Source organism: Apteryx mantelli, chromosome Z, assembly GCF_036417845.1.
Source record: "Apteryx mantelli isolate bAptMan1 chromosome Z, bAptMan1.hap1, whole genome shotgun sequence".
Taxonomy (NCBI): domain Eukaryota; kingdom Metazoa; phylum Chordata; class Aves; order Apterygiformes; family Apterygidae; genus Apteryx; species Apteryx mantelli.
This window is the reverse complement of record NC_090020.1, coordinates 26,668,043-26,688,366: the sequence shown is the minus strand read 5'-3', so window position 1 is coordinate 26,688,366 and position 20,324 is coordinate 26,668,043. Positions and strand designations below refer to the sequence as shown.

Genomic DNA, 20,324 nt, shown 5'->3' with positions numbered 1-20,324 from the left:
AATAGGATGTGCTAAATTGTGTGATAATTATTTTAAATGTTGGTGTATGGAAGATTCACCTTTTTTGCTGGTCAGTCATTAGCGATGGACTACATCCAGCTGACTAGACCCTGTTTTCCTTGATTCAAACCTTAATGATAGATTTTTTTTTCCAGCTTTTTAAATGATGTTCTAGTCTGCTGCCTCTGCATGTAATTATGGCATTGCGGATCAGTAAAAGACAACAAAATACTGTGATATTCAACTTGGTGGCAGCTCTCTGTGCTGCACAGTTCGTTTTCCATTTTCAAAAACTTGGATTCGTTGAGTGGAGCTGCGGGGAAGTGGAAATACATCAAGGACAGTTCCCGGCTCCCCACAGGCACCCGGCCAAGATAACTGTCCAGCTGAGGGAAGGGCTAGCGGAGGGAAAAAATGAAATCCTTGGCCTCAGCCTTCAAAAACTTCCACGATCACTCATCCGAAGGTTTTAAGAGAGTGTGTGAATGTATATATGTGTATACATATATATTTTTTATATATATAAATATATATATAAATATATATATATATATATATATTTTAATGAGTATCCTGAAAGATTCAGAAGATATTGCCAGTCGGATACAGTGCTCCCCAGCAGCTGTGGCTGGATGCGTGTGTCCCTCCCAGCCTGATGCAAGGACATATCCTGGGACTCTTGTGTAAACGCTGCTTATGGGCAGCAGCTGACAGCACTGCTCCAACAAGAAGCGTCAGTGCTGCCTCATAGTCTGCCTCTGCTCCAGTAAACCTGTTTGTAGACAGGAGCCAGAATTACTTCTATCACTCATCCCTAGTGGTTTGCTTTTGTTTTTCTAAAAAAAAAAAAAAGTGTATCTTGTTGGATGGTGTATGAAAAATGTGTCTGAAAGGCTTCTCTTCTAAATGAAGTGATCTCATATTTGCCAGTTTGTATACAGAACATCCAGGTGTTTTAAACTATGCTTTTTTGTATGTATGTCATTTTTCTTCTACTGCTTTTTAAAATGAGTTTGGGAGAGTAGGCAGAGGGGTATAAATACCTTCTGTGTTCCTTGTCTTGTCCTGTGCTTGCTTGTGAAGAGTTTGTTTAGGGAGATTATGTTTAAATATTTGCTTTGGTTTTTTTTCAGGCAAGCCTGGGCTTTAGTTGGTGTCATAGGTGGTGGAAATTCTTCCTGTAACGAATCTGTGAGAAACTATGAAAATCACAGCACCGGTGGGAAAGCTCTTGCTCAGAAAGAATTTTTCACAGTGGATGGTCAGAAGTTTGTTGTGAGAGCGTACAGTGAGTGGAACGATGGTAGGAAAGCATTTGCTAAAACTCTGTGGGCCAGGGAAAAATAAGAATCTGTATATGCTTTTTTTGCTAGAACTCTTCATTGCAATTCTAATTTCTGATTTTTTGTGAGTTTTGCTTTTTTGCCACACATGGCCTGGCTGTTGGATTAAGTACAAGGACACAGTCTTTTTCCAGTACAACCTGTTTTCTCAATCTAAATTTTGGTCTCAATCTAACTTTTTCTCAATCTAAATGTACAGTATGTGAGAGGCGTTACAGTAAGAGGCAATTACCATCTTCATTTTTAGTATTTTAGGTAGAAATAAGGATTCTAATAAACCACTAAAATAGATCTTTTGTTTATTTTAGCAATGTCAATCATATATATTTTAAATTTAAGCTTCTGAGATGTTGATTATGATCCTAAAGGGAAAACTGTGTACCAGTCAAGAAAAATTTTATCTATGTTACGAGTTTCTGTTCTTTATGATGGTGAACTTCAGTTCTCTCATCAGCATTAGGCAACTATTTCCAAAGCTGATTCTCTGTTATAAAGAGCCTGGAAGACCTACCACTCATTTGCTTTTATCCTTTAGTTGTTTTTCAAGAAGACCTTTGATCTGAGTTTTGTTGTTTGTGGGCAGTCATCTTTTTCTGCTTCTGAAATTGCTGAACAATATTGGTTTTGCCTCAGAAGACTTTTTTAAGGTAGTCAAATGCTTGTTTTTAAAGTAGTTGAGCTATTTTTACTACCCTTTTTACTATCCTTATATTGTTTGTTATGGTCCTATGCAATCATATTGGCTCACATAATAATAATAATAAATTAAAAAAAACACTCACCAAAATATATCTTTTACTTGCTTGTTCTTAAAGGTAGGCTCCATTATAATGGTAAGCCAGATCCTGATTCAGTTCTTCCTTGTGCAATAAATAAAATGTTAAATGAAATTAGAATTGCTGAACTTAGGCAAATCCATCAGAACACAGTGAAATTGCATGTGTGTGTGATTTAGCCTGCCAAACCATTTTTAGCTGTGCATAAAATGAAAGTCTCTTTACTTTGGCTTTCCAAGCCCTTGACTGCATCTGCAAAGTTTTAAAATGCAAAAACATATCACTTTAAACAAGCAGAGCTAGTTGGATCTACAAATTGTTGCTGTCTGAAATATCAAATTTCTAATAGATTTTACTGATACTGACTGATTTTTCTTTTACCGATACAGTTTTTACCATCACTGTTAATTCCATCTCTTCCCTTCTTTTTATTTGAGATCCACCAAATAAGCAGACTGTAATGGTATTTCACACTGTCACATTTCAGAGCAGAACTGTATGTTAGAGGGCTTTGAAATGTGTGAAGTCTCACAAATTTCTTTTTAGCCAGAGCTTAACCATCTTCTTGAAGATGGTTTCATATAGAGGTGGATATAATCTCTTATTGTATTCACTCCCCTCTTTTTTTCCATTTTTATTAGGTGTCCCAATTTCAGGCTTCCAGGTGGAAGCTGTGGGTGGAGTGATACTGAATCTTCTGGATGATGTCAGTAGCTGGGAGCCTGGAGACCGTATCGTAGTTGCAAGCACAGATTATTCAATGTATCAGACAGAGGAATTCACTCTCCTTCCCTGCCCAGAGTGTAGCAAACACCAGGTTAAAGTCAAAGGTATGGGAACGGTCAGCATTTCCTGAATCTTGTGTGAGATACATATTGGCAGTAATGCACCCCAAACAGGCCCTTTCAGCAGGAACAGTAACAGCCAGTTAATGTCTCTGTCTTGCCTTGTTGCCATATACAGGAATATACATTTCCCCTTACTATAAAATTGCTCTGTACAATGTCAGATCTGCCTCTGACCTCTGATGCTGACCATACTAACTTTTCTTTTGCCTTTCTTCCCAGGCTCAGTGAATGCTTTAGTTTTCATCCTGGAATGAATTATGGTTGCGTTCTCTTCTTGGCTGCTTTCTGTTGTTTCACTAATCTTCTTTATACATGTTTGGATTGTTGTTTTGGTCATTACTCTTTCTTTTGCTTGTAGTGCCCTTCCAATCTTCCAAAACTTGTCATTATATTTTCTCTGTTTTTATAAAAGGGAAAAAAAGAAGACGACAGTCTTTGAACCTGTCTTTTCTCTTCCTCAGTTTTCACATCTGCGCCACCCCCCCGGTAAAATGGTTATGAAAATAACTGGCAGTTCTAAGCCTGCACCCGCACAGGATATCCCAGGCTAGCTGCAATTTGTTTTCTCTTTGGGTGTGATGCGCACAAAATGGTCATATGTGTTATTGCCCATTTCCCTTTTCACCCTCTGACTCACGCCGTTTGACTTCACGGCGGCCTCCCATGGGATCAGCTCCTTGGCTCTGCAGATGTGTGTCTCTTCCTCCTGCCACCCTGCTCCCCCTCCAGCGGCCTCCTCCTGGGAAGGCCTGTCAGCCTCAGGGCTTGGGCTTCCTGCGTCGCTCTCTTTGGGTGGTCTGCAGGGTTAGCTGCAGCTTAGCAAGTCACTTCTGCATCAGCTGCGATGCTCCTCTCCTCGTGGAGATTTCGGTTTGTCCCATTCACCTCTGTAATGTGCGACTTCCTCTTCTTCAAACAGCTCTTATCTTCTGCTTCTCGGTTCCCAGAGCTTTACTAGTGTACGCCCTCAAACTTTCCTGTTCCCCTATGTCTTCTGGGACTGCCCATTTATATGTCTGCTTTGCAGCGTTGTTTGCCTCCCACGGTGTTCGTTAGCTCTGATATGTTCTACTGCACTGGGAAGTCCTAGACAGGAAAAAATCTTATATAAATATACCTTATTAGACACCAGAGAATACCAGTGTGCATGAAACCACAGAGCTGACTTAGCGCCAGTGTGCGTAAAACATCCTTGGTGTTGTTCTTAAGTTTCTCACCTCATATGTGTTATTGAACTCGATAAGGTGCAAGCTTGAAGTATGAAGTCTGAGAAGACTTTCTGTCGCCACTGAATAGAATATATGCAAACTCTGTTTCATCTTGGAAACCATGTACCATAAGAAAGCAGCTGCTTAAGAATCTGTATACAATTTTTTTTTACAAGATTTACAATATGGCATAAAATACAAAATTTCATGTTTTGTGAAAATAAATCCTACCAGAACTGTGTCTAGATTGTTAAAAGATGTTAAACATGATGGGCCAACTCATCTCTTTTGTTTCCCTCCCCCAATACAATATTGAGTCTCCTTTTTCATAATAAGGGAAGTAGTTTTTAAAAAAACAAGAACCAAAAAACTATATATTTATTCTGCAAAGAATGAATTTTCTGTGGAATGGCAAATATGACATAATGAAGAACTCACCATCTTTTGAAATTTTTTTTTTCAAAATTTTTTTTTGCTCTTTTGGCCCTTTTTTAGTTGGAAAACAAAAATGAAGACGTATATTGATTTATAGGAGGCCTAGTTGCTGTCTCCTCACTTGATGTGTGCATGCTGTTCAGATATGGGAAGTACAATAGGTAAGACTTCAAGAAGAGGAGTATAGTCCCATTTTACAGCTTTGTTTTCCCATTTTATTCTTAGCAAGATACAGAAATTTAGGGTAACTACCTTTTGATAAGGCTTGCATGTTTTGTTTTATTTTTCTCCTATCCTGAACAGCTACAGCATTTATTTGGGGAGCTGTTTTTGACAAAAATGGAGGTCTTGGTCCTTTTAGTAAAATGAAAAATACATATACAGCGCCTTGTTTTGGAATGAAACATGCAGTAGCATATTTGATCCCTAACACTAAGGTGCTCATGTATCACTGAATCAACCATGTCTGGAAAAGGGGAGTTTGGTTTTTGCTTGCTTAATGTTTATCAGCTGCCACTTGTGTGTCTTAGCATAAGAAAAGCTGAGAGCTTTTGAAAGCTTGTTAAGATAGCAGAATGAGAGTTTTGGTGCGGAAAAATAGTTTTTCCATATAAAATAACTAGTTTCATTTTTAATCAATGACAACTTTTTCACTTTTTTTTTTTTTAATTCAAAATTGTTTTTGGACAGAAAATCCTCAGTTTCCTCATATGGGAGAAGTTATTGATGGCGTGGACATGAGAGCAGAAGTTGGAGTCCTTACAAGGAACATCTTAATCAAGGGAGAGACAGAAAATAAGTGCTATCATGGAAAGGAGTGTCAGTTTTTCAGCTATGATACATTTGGTGGACATATCAAGGTATGAAAAAACACTTTAAAATAGCTTTCTGTAACCTAAAGGCATATTGAGGACAAAAGGATTAATGCTAAAGTTGGAAGGATTTGAAAATTTGGAGAACATTAATTCATATAGCTGCTTTGCCTAGAAGACTCTCTTCTCAGCTTTCTCAAAGTTAAATATAACTCATTAAGACTTAGACTGCAAAATTGGGGCAAGAGGGTATCAGTGCTTTAAATGTTGTAGAACCATACTTTATATATTGTAACTTTTTGCAACAGTGTTTAAAACTTACAAGTGACTTCCCTATGTGTTCAGCATGTAACGTTATAGAATAAAATTTGATTTCCCTTTTCTCCATCTTCTTTCCCTTTCCTCCTTTCCTCCTTCCCCAAATCATGAGCATTGAATCCTAGAAGTCTGCCTCATCTCCTCAAGATGCCTCAAGTAGTCAGGCACTGGAAAGGAAAGAAACTAGATATGGGTTGGAACACTTTTCTTTCTTTTTCTTTTTTTTTTTTGTACTAAGATTATTGTGCAGAAGTATATCAGCTCTTCATTCACAGTGGAGAAGTTTGAGACCTTGTATTTTAAATGCAAATTTATTTGTGCTTGTTGTGTGTTGGTCACAGTTTAAATCTCCCTTTTTGAAACATTGGGATGCAGATTTTAGATTTAGAGGTGGACATAATGCTGGGAAAGCCCTTTCCCTTTTGTGTCCACTTTTGTTTTGTGAAAGCAATGTAGAGTGGGCTGTAAGCATGCTTTGTGTTTGAGATAGTGTAATGAGAGCAGATAACACAAACTGTGAATCTTGCAAAGCGTGACCTTGCCACAATAGGGCGAGTACAGCAGGCCTGTCAGATGGCTAGAAGATGGAACAGAAAACAAACATTTTGAGTCATCAAAGTTGTTAAATTGTTCCCAGGAGCCTATTCAAAGTTGTTGGGTGTCTGTTGGTGAACCTAGACTTTAGCCCTAAAAGCATTTTTCAGCTTTTCTTGGTCTTATGTGCTCAAGCAGAGAGCACCAGGCATTAGCAAATATTCATGGCCTCAGGGATTTTAATCAGCCTAGGATTTCTGCCAGTCATGGGGACAGTAGCATAAAGCAGGTTTAGTGGCAATGGGTAATGAGGCATTAGTTTGTAGCTTTACTGCTTCTTTAGTGTTCTTAAATATTAAGAGTCAGATCTCAAAGGAATGTCTGGATTTGACCATCCATCTGCATTTTGAGCATACAAACCTTAGCTGTGCAATGAAAAACTCCAAATGGTCCTCCACTATATTACCAACTTCCTTTGAGGACTCAGCTGTATGTATGAAAATGATTATATTTGTTAAATATCTAGTGCAGATGAGTTAATAACAAAAAAATTGTTTTTTTCAATTTAGCTCCTTTGGATTTGCTGCCTGAGCATCACTTTTGCATTTGTTTTCTATTTTCATATCAGGTTAGATGGAATGAAAAGGCATATTTGTGCTTTCTCCCATTATTGGTACAACCCCATTATCTTAATGTTTCCACTGCTTAATATTTTTGCCTTCTATTAGTAGCTTTACTATGCATGATTCTGAAGGCAATTTCATATCTTTCTTAACAAAGAAGTTCCTCTTTGAGGTCAAATTCCAGCATCCATTTGAAGCAACATAAATGTGAGTTGTCACTGAAAAGGAGGCAGTGGTAATGCAGAGGCTGTTGGAAGACCTCTTCATATCATCTCTTTCAATGGTGACCCACACTTATATTGGTTTAAAGTGTGTGTGAAATTGCAGCTTAGAATATGGGATTCTTTTTTGGAATTGTGTGGTGATCCCCATGTAGGAAGCTGGGCAATTCTCTGGCTTGGTATATGAGGCAATTTTGATGGAGAATTCTTATTTTTCCCTCAATTCAGTGCTAAAAGATGTCTTTCATGAGCTCTAATTTAAAAGAGCATCTGAATCAGCAGTAATGGTATTACCCCAGAATGAGAGCTGTTTGTTAATTCTGGCATTTCCAGTTTCTCAGTTCAAGCATCAACACTTGGCATTCCCACCCATAAAAAGGTGGGTGGAAAATCAGGTAAGGTGTTGGGCTCAAAAGGTTGTGATTAGCTGTACCAAGTCCAGCTGCTAGCTAGCTCCTAGTGGCGTCCCTCAGCCCCCAGTTGTGAAGCCAGTGCTGTTTAACATCTGTATTTAAATGACTTGGATGATGAGGTGGAGTGTGTCCTCAGCAAGCTCACAGATGGTACCAAACTGGGAGAAGCAGTCGGTCCATTGCGGGGGAGCTGCTACTCAGAGGGGCCTGTGTAGACTGGAGAAAAGGGCTGACAGGAACCTCATGAAGTTCACCAAAGGCAAGTGAGAAGTCCAGCATCTGGGGTGGAATAACACTGTACAAAGGCATGGGCAGGATGCTGACTGGCTGGAGAGCAGCTTTGTCTACCAGGACCTTTTATGCAAGAAATTGACCATGAGGCAGTGATGTGCCCTTGTGGCAAAGGCCAACAGCATCTTGGGTGCTGTGTTAGCACAAGTGCAGCCAGCAGGTCCAGGGAAGAGTTCTTCCCCTATGTTTGGCACTTGTGAGACCATGTCTGGAGTGTCGTGTCTGGTTTTGGGCTCCCCAGAGCAAAGACGACATGGACACGCTTTGCGAAGGTGCACAGTGATAGGGCAAAAGGGAGCTGGAACCAAGGGGCAGCAAGGCAAATTCTGGTTAGATAGGAAAATAAGAGGGAGGAAACAGTTGCTGTCATATGAAAATCTGTATCGTTAGAGGTATTCCTTGGACAATGGGCTGAGCAAGCTTCTCTAAGCTGACCCTCTGTTGAGCCAAGATGATCTTGAGAGTTTCTTTGAATCATCTGTGTTATTCTGTGATTCTGTTCAATTAAGCCTCTCCCGGACTGGTTTAGGTACATTGGTACAGCTTCATGGTGGATGAGCCCTATGTGGTTGGCCTCTATTTATCTGGATGGCATGTTGTTGTACATGAAGAATATTTAACATATCAGCTGGTAAAGACCAAACATATAATGTAGCAATATAGTGTCTGATGAAATTTGATCTGTTTTAGCCATACATAGGCTTTGCTTTTATTCATGAAGGGTACTGTTTCCTAAAATGGGATCTAGAACAAGAAACTAGTGATTGTTCCAAATAGTCTTGCTGGTATTGTCTTATGATACCTGTGTAGATCTGACAGAAATAGCTAATGTATTAGCTTAAATTTCCACTGGTTAAAAAGTAAGTAGTTTGTTATTCATTCTGGACATCTCATTATGTTTTCAGATTCTGAAGAATTTTACATCTGTTCATCTCTCCTATGTGGAGCTGAAGCAAATGGGGCAGCAGCAGATTGGAAGTTACCCTGTTCACTTTCACCTCTGTGGGGATGTGGATGAAAAAGGAGGTTATAGTTTTAAGACTTATGTGGAAGGTCTTTCCATTCATCACTGTTTCTCCAGATGTGTGACTGTTCATGCAACTAACGGCTTGCTGGTAGGTGCCAGGACAGTAAAACTACACCTTGTTGAGATAAATGTTAAGAAGAGTATTTAGAGCAAAAATAGTCCCCTTCCTTCTTCAAGTTTAAGTGTTCAGCAGTGTGTTTTTTATGGCAATGAATAAACAAGCAAGTGCAAACAGTAACTTTCTTTTTAACAGATCTTGCTGTTCTGTTTTTTTCAGATCCTTGCAGGCAGCTAAGCTCTCCAGGCGTAGTAGTGTGTTTGTAAGGGATAAATAAAACTTCATGTTTGAATCATCTGAACTGCTGATCCTGAAGCTTCGTTTGCAGCTGTGCCAACATAGTAAAACTAAATGGCCCTTGTCAAATAAATCCCAGTCAATGCTATTGCTAATGACATAATGAACTTGTATTTCTGCAGATAAAGGACACCATTGGCTATGACACACTAGGTCACTGTTTCTTCATAGAAGATGGCATTGAACAGAGGAATACTCTGTTCCACAACCTTGGACTAGTCACCAAACCAGGCACTCTTCTTCCTACAGATAGAAACAGCAGCATGTGTATTGGCATTAGGGATAAAGTGTATGGAAGTTATGTCCCAGTGCCAGCCACAGACTGCATGTGAGTATCTCCTGGTGAAAAAGCAGAATCAAACTGGTGGCAGTAGTCAAACTGCTGAGGGTCTCTTGACAATACAGAGAGGAGAACATTTTTATGTGTAAGCTAATGAATACAGAGACCTTGAGTGTAATTCACATAGCAGCACTGTTTAGAAAAAGAATTGGTAGCTAGCCTTTTATTAAAGATTAAAAAAAAAAAGTTGTTTTTTAGAAAGATCGTTATTTCTTGTGGTTCATGTTCAAAAGACTTTTAGACTGCATCTTTATTTCTGTGCAAAAGCCCCCATGTTCTCAAATTGTTGCCACTAGTTTTTCTTCATGGCATTAATCTTTTCTAGAAGCTTACTAAAACAGTTTATCATTGTCCTGAGTATTTGAAATGGTTTAAAATCCTGTGTATTGAACTAAAAAAGAAGCATTTCCATGTCTACTAAAATGTGGGGGGGTTGTGATTTTCCTTCATATGTAAACTAGTGAATTTAGACATCAGATTAGCATTTTCTAATGTGCTTGTTATGAAAGGTAAGAGACTTCCCTAAGGGACCTAGAGCTTCTGAATAATAGTTTGTTTCTGAATAATATTTCAGGGCGGTTTCAACCTTCTGGATCGCTCATCCCAACAATCATCTCATAAACAATGCTGCTGCAGGTTCGCAGGTGAGGCATGGTGGATATACTTCAGCACAAACTACTCATTGCCCTGATGTTCACAAAATGTGTGCAACGTTATACTTAAAAAAAAAAAAAAAAAAAAAAAAAGCATTTCCTTTTTTGCATATGAATCTCTTTGTACGTTTGGTAGCACATTGGTGTTATAAGTGCAAATTCTGTCTAAATGTGCATTTAAGAGATACCACCTTTGTTTTGACTGGAAGAGAGGAGATCTCTTCCTCTTTGTAGTTTCTAGTCCTTATAATAATGCGTGTATGTGTGTGCGCATGTGTGCATGCATGTGCGTGCATATAGATACACATACATAGATATATACATACATATATATAAATCCTTTTATTCCCAAGGAGTTAGTGCACTGCATTTTAACAGTAAGGCTTCTGTATCTTCTGTAATTTCTGTCATGATTTTACTGTTTGACTGCTTTTTAAGCTTTGGCTTTATAGCTTCATTCTTTGGACTGAAAAATAGTTCATTATACAGGAAACAGCATAGCTAAGATACTTTTTTATTATTGTTATTGACTTTGTTATTAGTCATTTGTTTCTCAGCAGTGATTGCGTGATGCATTTTTACCTATTGTGAACATTATTGCATATCTTTTGTCACAATACAGATCGTGGAGTAGGGGCTGGAGTCTGCAGCTTTTAAACTGGATAAGAGGATGATATGTGTGCATTGTTTGGAGTGGATTGTTTTGAAGAGATCAGTGGGAATAGAATAAAGGAAGGACTTCTTAAGGAAAGGACTCCCGTACTGAAAGTAGAATATGTGTGTCAGTGCATTATTATGACTTAGGCATAGAATACATAAAAAATGGAATTAATGGAACAGGGTTCAAAATACTGAAATGAGTTGAAATATCTGTAGTGTAAAAAAACTTACAAAATTCTTATTCTGCTTCTTGTGTGTTCTTGTTTGTCTGGAGAAACATTTTTCTTGTTAACTGTCTACTGTTAGGAAGGATCTGGACAAACTTACTGAATCAAATCATTCTTCTGTTTCCTGCTCAGTATCTTTCTGTTTTGTTGGCTTTATGTAAAATTCCTTTACCTGTTTTCAGTATTGCAGACCAAGTTACAGGAAACAGCTTGCATGCGTCTGGTGCCTAAAATTTGCAAGGTCTTTTCTGCATTTGTAGTGTCTCCCAGAGAATGTCACTTGCTTTTGTTATCTCGGTGTGTATTATCAGAGCGAGCATTTGTATATGGTACAAAGTTTAGCGGCTCTGATGTTCATGCAGGTTAAGTCAGCAAACCTCCCTTGCAGGGACATAATTACATTAGTATAAAAGGGCTACACTTTGTCATGTTTAAGAAACTAAATACTCAGACTGTTGCTATAAATTGCACTGTAGAGCTTTTGCTGGCATAAATTGTAACAATTCACAAGCAAATAGAAGAACTCCACTGCCTTCTCCTTTGTTACACAGTGAAGCCTATTGTAAGGCTGTATCAGCAAAAGATGCTTTTCTTTTGTTTGAGCTATACATGAGAGATGCACTTGTATTTCTTAAAAATAACATTATTATTCTCTCTGAATACTTCTAAGTGCTTAAGGACTTTTAAGTTTCCTTATTAAAACTTTTTTTTTTTTTTTTAAGCAGCAAGATGTGTTTTGGGTAAAAATTATTTGCTTTTGCCAAGCATGGAACTGTATTTAATTATATGTGAAGTAAGATTTTGGTATTTTGTTAATGGAACATCCACATTTGCTTAGCATTGTTAACCATCAGAAATGATGAGCTGTGCCATTGTTAGAGATGGAAATACGTTACTGAGAAGCAGAGTTTCCAGGGGTGTTTGGAAAATGAGTATGTTCTGTCAGAGTGAAATCTGTGAATTCTTTTAAGCCAGAGTGATTTGGCCTTTTCAACATTTCTTGAACAGTGGGGAGGATGAAAACTCTTTTTTCCTTTCATAATATAGAGCACTCAATATGCAGCAGTTCTCTGGTTTCTGTTTAACCTTCTAATGCTCCCTATGCTTTCCCCCCTCCCCCCCCCATAACTTTATAAGAGTGCAGAGCATGTAGTTGTGCAAGATTTTTTTCATACTTGTGTTTGCTGTTCTGGCACAATCCCCGTGCCACCTCTTGTGAGCCCAAATGTGGTTAGAATATGAACTTTTATGGGTCTGTCTTAGCAGATAAATGTAGCCTCTTTAAGAACAGGGATGTTGAGGAAGTGGAGAAAATTAACAGACACTGAAATTATTACTGCATGTTATTGGCACAGTGCTCTGAACTGGCCAGACTTCTTGATGTGCTTTTCTTTTTCTTTTCCCTGAAAATTCTTGTGAGCTTATTTTTTTGGCTATGTCACTAACTTCTGATGCGAGCAGAAATGAACAAACCTTAGTCTGACTAAGTAGTAAGGAGGAGAGAAGGGTCTTTTGAATATTTTACAGTAACTAGCATCATTTACTAGTAACAAAAGGAAACAAAGTGTATATATAAAGAAGTGTAATTCAAATGTAAAAATTACATGAACTCGATGCTTTTTTGTGATTTGAAATATTAGAGGATTTTAAATGTATGGTGTTGCATAATTTCACTGAAAAGCAAAACGCTTTTTAATAAATATTATTCACTAGAATGCAGTCTTATTTGAAAACTTTTACTTTCGCATCAAACAGTTGTTCAGAGGATTTACTTTGAAGAATGTATTCCATTGTGCAAAGTTAATTTTGACTTTGTTCATATCTGCTGCCTTACTTAAAGTATCCAAGTTCTGTTTAACACAGAGCTTAGTTTGTGATTAGAAGTAAATACATCAGCACTGTTGTATCTCTTATAAGTAATATTATTCTCTCCTTATTTGCAGGACGCTGGAATATGGTATTTGTTTCACAAGTTTGCTACGGGAGATTCTTATGGTTCAGCCATTGAAACTAAGTCAGAGCTTACACCTTTAGGAATCTTCTATAACAACAGGGTTCACTCCAATTTTAAGGTAGTGCACTATCTCATAAATAAAGAACTTTAAAATTTTTTGTTATTTTTCTATATAAGGACTCATCTGTTTAAATGATAATCCAGTTGGGTGATGGCTTGGGCTGTTACTGACCTGCATGAGTCTGTCTAGGTATTGTAGAACAGTTTATAAAATCATGTGCATGGTTTCTTGCAATGTTTTGCTTCAAGTACTTACAGTGTTTAATATTCTCTTAGAGCACAAACAGCTGAAATCAATTAATACTTTTAGTGAAATACGCTGTCTCAGGAGTAACATTTTCAGATGCGATTCTGTTTTCCTGGCAGCATTGTTTCCTACTTTGAAGAAAGCTGGTCCCAGAAGTATTGAGATTTATTATGGTTGTGATTCATAGAATAGCTGTGACGTGTTTTCCTGGAGTCTTTCATGTACAGTAACTCGGGTATTTCTACATGGTGACACAGTTTGATTAGGGATTATGCTTCCAGTTGCCTTTAGAAGTCTGCCTATTGGCAGCAATTTTTTGTTAGAGGGTTCTCAGTCTAGGTGCAGGCTTTTCTTATTGTTTTGTTAAAGTGATTTTGATCTTTTCCATGTTCTGCTAAGCAAAGTCAGTTCAAGTCCTTTAACTGATGCTTTCACTTGGAAGATAACTGCAGTCTGTATAGATATCTATGACATTTATAAAGCTACTTAACTTCAGACATCTATTTTTGTTAGTGTGAAGCTTACCTAAAAAAAACCAGGATCAGTATTTATTTGCAGAATCTTTCTCTGTCAAAGTCTTGGATGTTTTCTTACCAAAAAAATATACTCTGATTTTACTTGTTAGTACCTCAACCACCTAACTGTCAAAGTGTAGGTGCACCATTTTATAGAAGTTATGTTAAGGAAAGGTCTATTTGTGACTGTAGGGCAGTTTTTCAGATTGGAATTAAAATGTATTGAAGCCAAAAGTGCATTGTAAAGGGAAAAAAAAGTGTTTCAGCACTGTAACTGCCAATATCTTTAAACAAAGATAGGAATTTGAGTGCTAAATTACATGTTAAAAGAACTAACTCCAGTAGCAGATCCGAAGATCTACTTGTACAGCAACACTCACTTCTAATCATAATTTGGATCACAGGTAAAGGTAGCTGTAGTGTATTTATTTTGTTAAATTAGTCACACAAATGCTTCCTTCTTATTTTCGAAAGTAAATTTTTTCATACTATATTACTGAGTTTCAAGTTGATGATGATGATTGCTTGGGTGAAAGTTAGCTTTAGTGGTAAAGGTGATTGAGTTTTAAACTAAAAGACAAAACAATCTTGCACAGTTCATTTTTTTTTCCATTGGTGACATGTGTGAGAATATTTTGAATTCACTACAAGATTGGTTTCCAGATTGTCCAGAACAGCATGTGGAAGAAAGTCTAAAACCTCAGATAATCAGATGATGTGAAAGAAACTTAGAATGAACTTTAATGATTTTCCAGGAATAGGGGGTATGTGTGGTTTGGTGGGTTGGTTTTTTGGGTTTTTTTTTTTTTTTTTTTTTTTGATCCCATGTAATTCCCCCCCCCCCCTTTAGCATAGATTATCTGTTTTTTTTCTAGAGAATATGTCAGCTAAGTCCAATTGAAAGGTCAGACAGTATGTAATATAGTGTATTGAATGCATTGTAATTTTTTAATTTTAAAAATCTAATGCTTGTATTTATTGCTGAAGATAACTAGTTAAAAGCCTTCAGTGCTGGATAGTATGAAATGTCTTTCCTTGTTTGTTTCAGGCTGGTTTGTTCATTGATAAGGGTGTTAAAACAACTAATGCCAGTGTTGACGATCCCAGAGAATACCTTTGTTTGGACAACAATGCAAGGTAAAGGATATTCTCTATCAAATCTGTGAAAAATGGATAGGGTCTGAGATTGTTTGTACATTCACATGAGGAAAAACATATTCTAAATATTATTATATTAATATTAATTAATCATTATATTAATAACTGAAAAATAAGGTCATACCTTTTTTCTGATATGTTCATGTGTTTTAGGAACAACAGAGCATGGTGTGCTTTAAAGGAGCTGGCTGTTCCTCCTGAGCCTTTGCCCAACGTGGTTTTCAGCCTTTTAGAATTCATTTTAACCATGCTCTGTTGTCACGGTCAAAGTATTTTCTGGTATTGCTGCTAAAAGTAAAGGTTTATTTTAAAATCTGTTTTTCTGATTTATGGTTCAGTCTTAAATACTTGTTTGAAAAAGGCGTACAAGTGGTAAGTAATACATACACTTGCCTTTCCTACTGCTGAAAGTTTCCTGGCATACCTCCTAGAGTCGGAGTTCATAGTTCAGTGGTACAGTTTTATAGTAAGTTATTTGCTCAGATAGTGCAAATCAAACACATTGAGAGGCAATGAGACAGTGAGAGACAATAGTGGAGAGTTTGGGAGATTTCCAGGTTATATTGTGTCTGGTTAGTCTTGTCCTGAACTTCAAATAAAATATCTGTGCTTAGTGAGCAAATGTCAAATGGGAGGGAAAATACTGAGTAGTTATATTCATCGATATTCTGTTGTGATCACTGAACCTTAAAAATGAAAATATAGTTCAGGAAGATTACTGTATTGATTACTGTGCTGATTACTTGAATGTAATGATATGAGGTCACTAATAATTGTGCATGGAATCAGACTTGAGGAATTTTAATATTAATCAAGGATCCAGAGACTGTCAAAAACAAGCATTCCCTACTTCTTCCCCCTCTCATGTGGAAACTTCCAGAGACAGGGATCGTGATACAGCAGATCCCAGATAGAGGGCAAGATGGTTGGGATAAGGGGAATAAGTACTTTTATAAAAATTTAATTTGAGCAGATTATGTTTTATAATCTATTATGTATTATAATGCATTTCGTCTGCAATTTTGAGGTTAATTTATGTGACAGCTTCCACCAGTCTCTAATCTGGCCGTTTCTTCCTGTTGGCTAAAATAGATCGCAGCCATAAGTTACCCTATGAGACCATCTTGGTGGCAGTATGGAGTGCTCACCTGAGCTGACATACAGGACCATCTCAGGTGCGCTTGAACAAGGAGCGCTCCTCAACACCATGCGAGTTCGAGGCAACAGTCAGACAAACCTCCAGCCTTTTCTTGCCTGGTGCAGGGCAGCCTTGTGTATGTATCCTGCCAAGGAGACTTAATTCCCTCCAGCAAACTCTCATGTTAATGCCGCAATAGAAGTGGGGAGAGGATACATAAGGCAGGGAGAAAAAGCAGGGGGCTAAAGGGGGAGTGAGGTGCAGCCCGAGAAGTTGAGGGAGGTTGAACAAAGGGCTGGAGAGTTCTGAGAAAAGAGAAGCTCCCACACGATTAGGTCCATGTAGACACTTTTCTAGAAATGGAGAACTGCAGATGCGCTTAGTTTTGGTTTCTGTCACTTCCAAACACGAAGCAGAGTTGATTTTGCCTCTCCGATGAGTGTGAGTGTTTAGCTTTCAGTCTCTCTCAGCCCTACACATATGACACATATAAAACAAATAGTATTTTTATTTTAAGCATTTGTTTTCTCTGTCCCAGGTTTCGGCCTCATCAAGATGCAGACCCTGAAAAGCCCCGAGTTGCTGCCCTGATTGACAGATTGATCTCTTTCAAAAACAACGATCATGGGGCCTGGATCAGGGGAGGGGATATCCTCATTCAGAACTCAGGGTAGGTATCCAGAGGTAAACAGCTGCATTTGGGTAAGAAGTTTCTCCAGAAGATGTGTTTATGACAATGTATTACAGCAGGGTTGTAAGAGAGGACTGATGCTTAACTCTGGGAGCTTCTCAATATCTTCCACTACTTTCACAATATCCCAATACTTTAGATGAAACAAGTTTATACATGGTTAAATGGGAACCTGCCTTAAATGGAAGCACAAACTTTGCATAATAGAAAAGAATGAAGTCCAAAAGTTGGTTAAGACCATACATTTGGACTGAGATTTTTATGACTTCCCTGAAGCTATCGTGTTTCCGCTTAAATATATATAAAAGATTACTTGATCTTTTTTAAACATCAGCATTTTTATAAGAGTAATTTATAAATGTGGGGGGGTTCTGAATTTCATTAATACAAAAACTCAAGCTTTCTGCAGTTCAAAACAGGATGTGCTCTTATTTTACTGAAGGATAACTCAGAAAATATGACTTGAAGCTTGATTTGAAAAACTTTCTTTTAGGTTTGCAGACAATGGAATAGGTTTGACATTTGCTAGGTGAGTACTTTGTGTTAATCACTTGTGTTTTTACTTGCTTAAAAGTTTAGAAAATATAAATACTTCTATCAAAATTAATAGGTATGTCTGCACAAGGATATAGTTTCATTTTGGGGCCCAGATCTATTTCCAGGGGTGCAAAATATGTTATTAAGGCTGTAAATTGACATGGCTGTCAGAACTTGCCCTTTAATTCAATATGTGCTGGCTTTACACCACAATTCGCTGCCTTTTCAGCAAAAGGGTCATTTTTATTCCAGTGTTTTTGGTATAGTACGACTCCTTAGGCAGCTTTGGTTTTCTCCCTGAAGAATTGAGTAGAAAAAGGAAGAGGATGAGTCTTTCAAGTGAGCAGAGTCTCATTTTAATACAAGAGAATTAAATGACTTTGGTAGAATGCTGAAATTGTTGTCAGTTTAGGTAACAACAAAATGGGTCTAGAATTGTGGCTGTGGGCTCTGAAAGCGCAGGACTACAAGGGGAGAAAAGAAAATGCAATGCCAGTTCTGCGCAAGTGTATTTAGCCTTTTAAGCAATTAGTCTGAAATATTGTTAATGATTAAATTTATTGCTTTAAGTATCATAAATGAAGTGTAGACTGCTTTGCTTTTTGAAGCCCATTGTAAAAACAGAAATAGTACCATGGCTTGGTGTTTTCATCTGCTGGAGAACATTAACTAAAAGCTCCTCTCTGAAATTGCTTTGATAGTGATGGGAGCTTCCCAAATGATGAAGGTGCCAGCCAGGAGGTATCTGAGTCTCTGTTTGTAGGTGAGAGCAAGAATTATGGGATTCCTAGCGGCCAAAATAAATATTGGGGAACTGGAGGAATAGACAATAAAACGCGCACTCTGCCTAGAAATCGGTAAGTATTTTATGATTGAAATAACTACTGCCCCAGAAATTCTCTTTGTATCAGATATAAGCTCCTTTCTTCCATGCTCTGTAGGAGATGAAGACTGTTGAAGGTGACAAAGTTTTAACATTTTGCATGACAGCTGTGTCACTCTTGCCTTTTTGCAAATTGTTTTGATTTTATGCCACCAGAAGATTTTTATTCCTTACCAATTTAAGTTACCCTACTTTAGTAATGAAAGTCTAGTCTTTTAAAACATTTGGTCCTGGAAGAAAGAAAGAAAAAGCTTTCAGATAAAGGGAATTCAAGGGACAGTTTGGGACTATGGTCTAAATCTGTCTGTGATAATGATCCTTTCTTTCCCCCTCTGACTTGATGTGATGCTTGTTTAACATGGTGCCAGATCTTACCCCTTGCCACAGAGGTGAAAGCTAGGTCTAGGCCAGACTGATTTTATGCCACTTAGCCGCTTGTGAGGGCTCACTTATTTGAGAGGTGAATGTGGTGGTGATTCATGAGGTACTCAAGCTAGTTGAACAAGTGGTAGTATTCTTCTACAGTGTTCCCCCTCTGGGGAAAGGACGGATTTGCAGATGGACTACGACAGCTCGCTCTTCTAGCAAGAAAATTCAAAGAGTCAAGGCTTGGGAGTTTGAGTCATGTAGATAAGTCTAGAAATAGGTTTTCCTTTACAAAGATCTGATCTGTAAGTCATTGTCTTCGTGTTGCTTTCCAGATTCTTGAATGAGAGAAAACCTATTTCTAACACCAGTTGAGGCTTGTGATGGTTATTGTTACAGGATGCTATTTTAAAAACCATTAAATATTTACTTGTATTAACAGGACGTTTCCAATCAGAGGTTTTCAAATTTATGATGGACCCATTCATCTTACCAAATGCACATTCAAAAACTTTGTGCCAACTCCAGACAGATTTACCAGTGCAGTTGGTTTCTTGATGAAGAACGCATGGCAGATGACACCTAAAAACAACATTTCTCTTGTGAAATTTGGTTCGAATGTAAGTTTGTTACAAGTTTGCTTTTAAACCTGTAAGAGGCTTTGCTTTCTTCTTGCTGTATTTTTATCATCTAAGGGCTCCAGTCATCTTTTCCATACATCCTGTTCCAGAATTTATCTTTTGGTGGGAGGTCACCCAAGGTGTCCTTTGTCCCCTGAACAAAAGGGCATGTTGTTTGAGATGGAAAGTGTGTTGCAGTAAAGATCTGCTGGGCAAAAAACCTGACTTGAGCCTACTACCAAAAAATGAAATTCTGTTTGCAAGATTCCACTGCCTTTGCCAGAAGGTTTTTAATCAACTCTGTCAAATTCCTCTATTTCTGGAATTGTGCAAGTGTTAATTTGTGCTTCACCTAGCAGTAAGTTAAGTATTTGGATTGTTATTATCAGGTTTCTCTGAAAGTCTTCTTTGGAAAACCTGGTCCCTGGTTTGAAGATGGAGATCTGGATGGTGACAAGACCTCAATATTCCATGACCTGGACGGTTCGGTGACTGACTACAAGGATACCTATGTTGGCAGAATGGATAACTACCTGATTCAGCACCCCAAATGCATTAACAATACAGAATGGAATGGAGTGATTTGCAGTGGGACGTATGCTCAGGCTAGTACTGTTGCAGCCTTCTATTTTAACAAATCTAGAAAATGAACAATTGAGGGGATAGCATACAAAATTCCCTATCTTTAAAAATACTGAAGGATTTCTTTTTTTTAATCTAAAGTATTTCAACTACTTTTATATGTATTATATGTATTTTCAGGCAAGTTCTGTAATTTGCATAACTCTCAGTATGTAAACACAGAGTACAATATTAAATGCAGCAAGGTAAAAACAAAAGTTTATTCTGTGAGTTTACACAGGATAAGTTCCATGTTGCACTCCTATCTGCTAGGACATTTTTACACTGGAGATTTTCTTCCACTGGAGTACTGTCTTTTGTTCATGGGCTGGGTCTTGTTTTCTTGTTTTTGTGGTTTTGTGGGGGTTTTTTGTTTGTTTTTTTAATGAAAATATTAAATACAGCTTTCTGAATTACAAATCTCTTGCCTAGAAAATTCTGATTTCTACT

At 37.7% G+C, this 20,324-nt stretch overlaps 1 protein-coding gene across 2 annotated transcripts in view; it reads left to right on the top strand.

The window, feature by feature from the left end:
- The window catches only part of CEMIP2 (cell migration inducing hyaluronidase 2), a 30,530-nt gene that overhangs the window by 1,997 nt on the left and 8,209 nt on the right, over nt 1–20,324 (top strand). For both annotated transcript variants that reach the window (XM_067315659.1, XM_067315658.1), the window contains exons 2-14: nt 1,134–1,303; nt 2,761–2,949; nt 5,301–5,470; nt 8,728–8,937; nt 9,327–9,532; nt 10,119–10,188; nt 13,028–13,156; nt 14,909–14,997; nt 16,695–16,826; nt 17,341–17,376; nt 18,086–18,241; nt 19,076–19,253; nt 19,643–19,858. In XM_067315659.1, the coding sequence (XP_067171760.1) occupies nt 1,134–1,303; nt 2,761–2,949; nt 5,301–5,470; nt 8,728–8,937; nt 9,327–9,532; nt 10,119–10,188; nt 13,028–13,156; nt 14,909–14,997; nt 16,695–16,826; nt 17,341–17,376; nt 18,086–18,241; nt 19,076–19,253; nt 19,643–19,858 (1,951 nt within the window). The remainder of the gene's footprint in view (nt 1–1,133; nt 1,304–2,760; nt 2,950–5,300; nt 5,471–8,727; nt 8,938–9,326; nt 9,533–10,118; nt 10,189–13,027; nt 13,157–14,908; nt 14,998–16,694; nt 16,827–17,340; nt 17,377–18,085; nt 18,242–19,075; nt 19,254–19,642; nt 19,859–20,324) is intronic.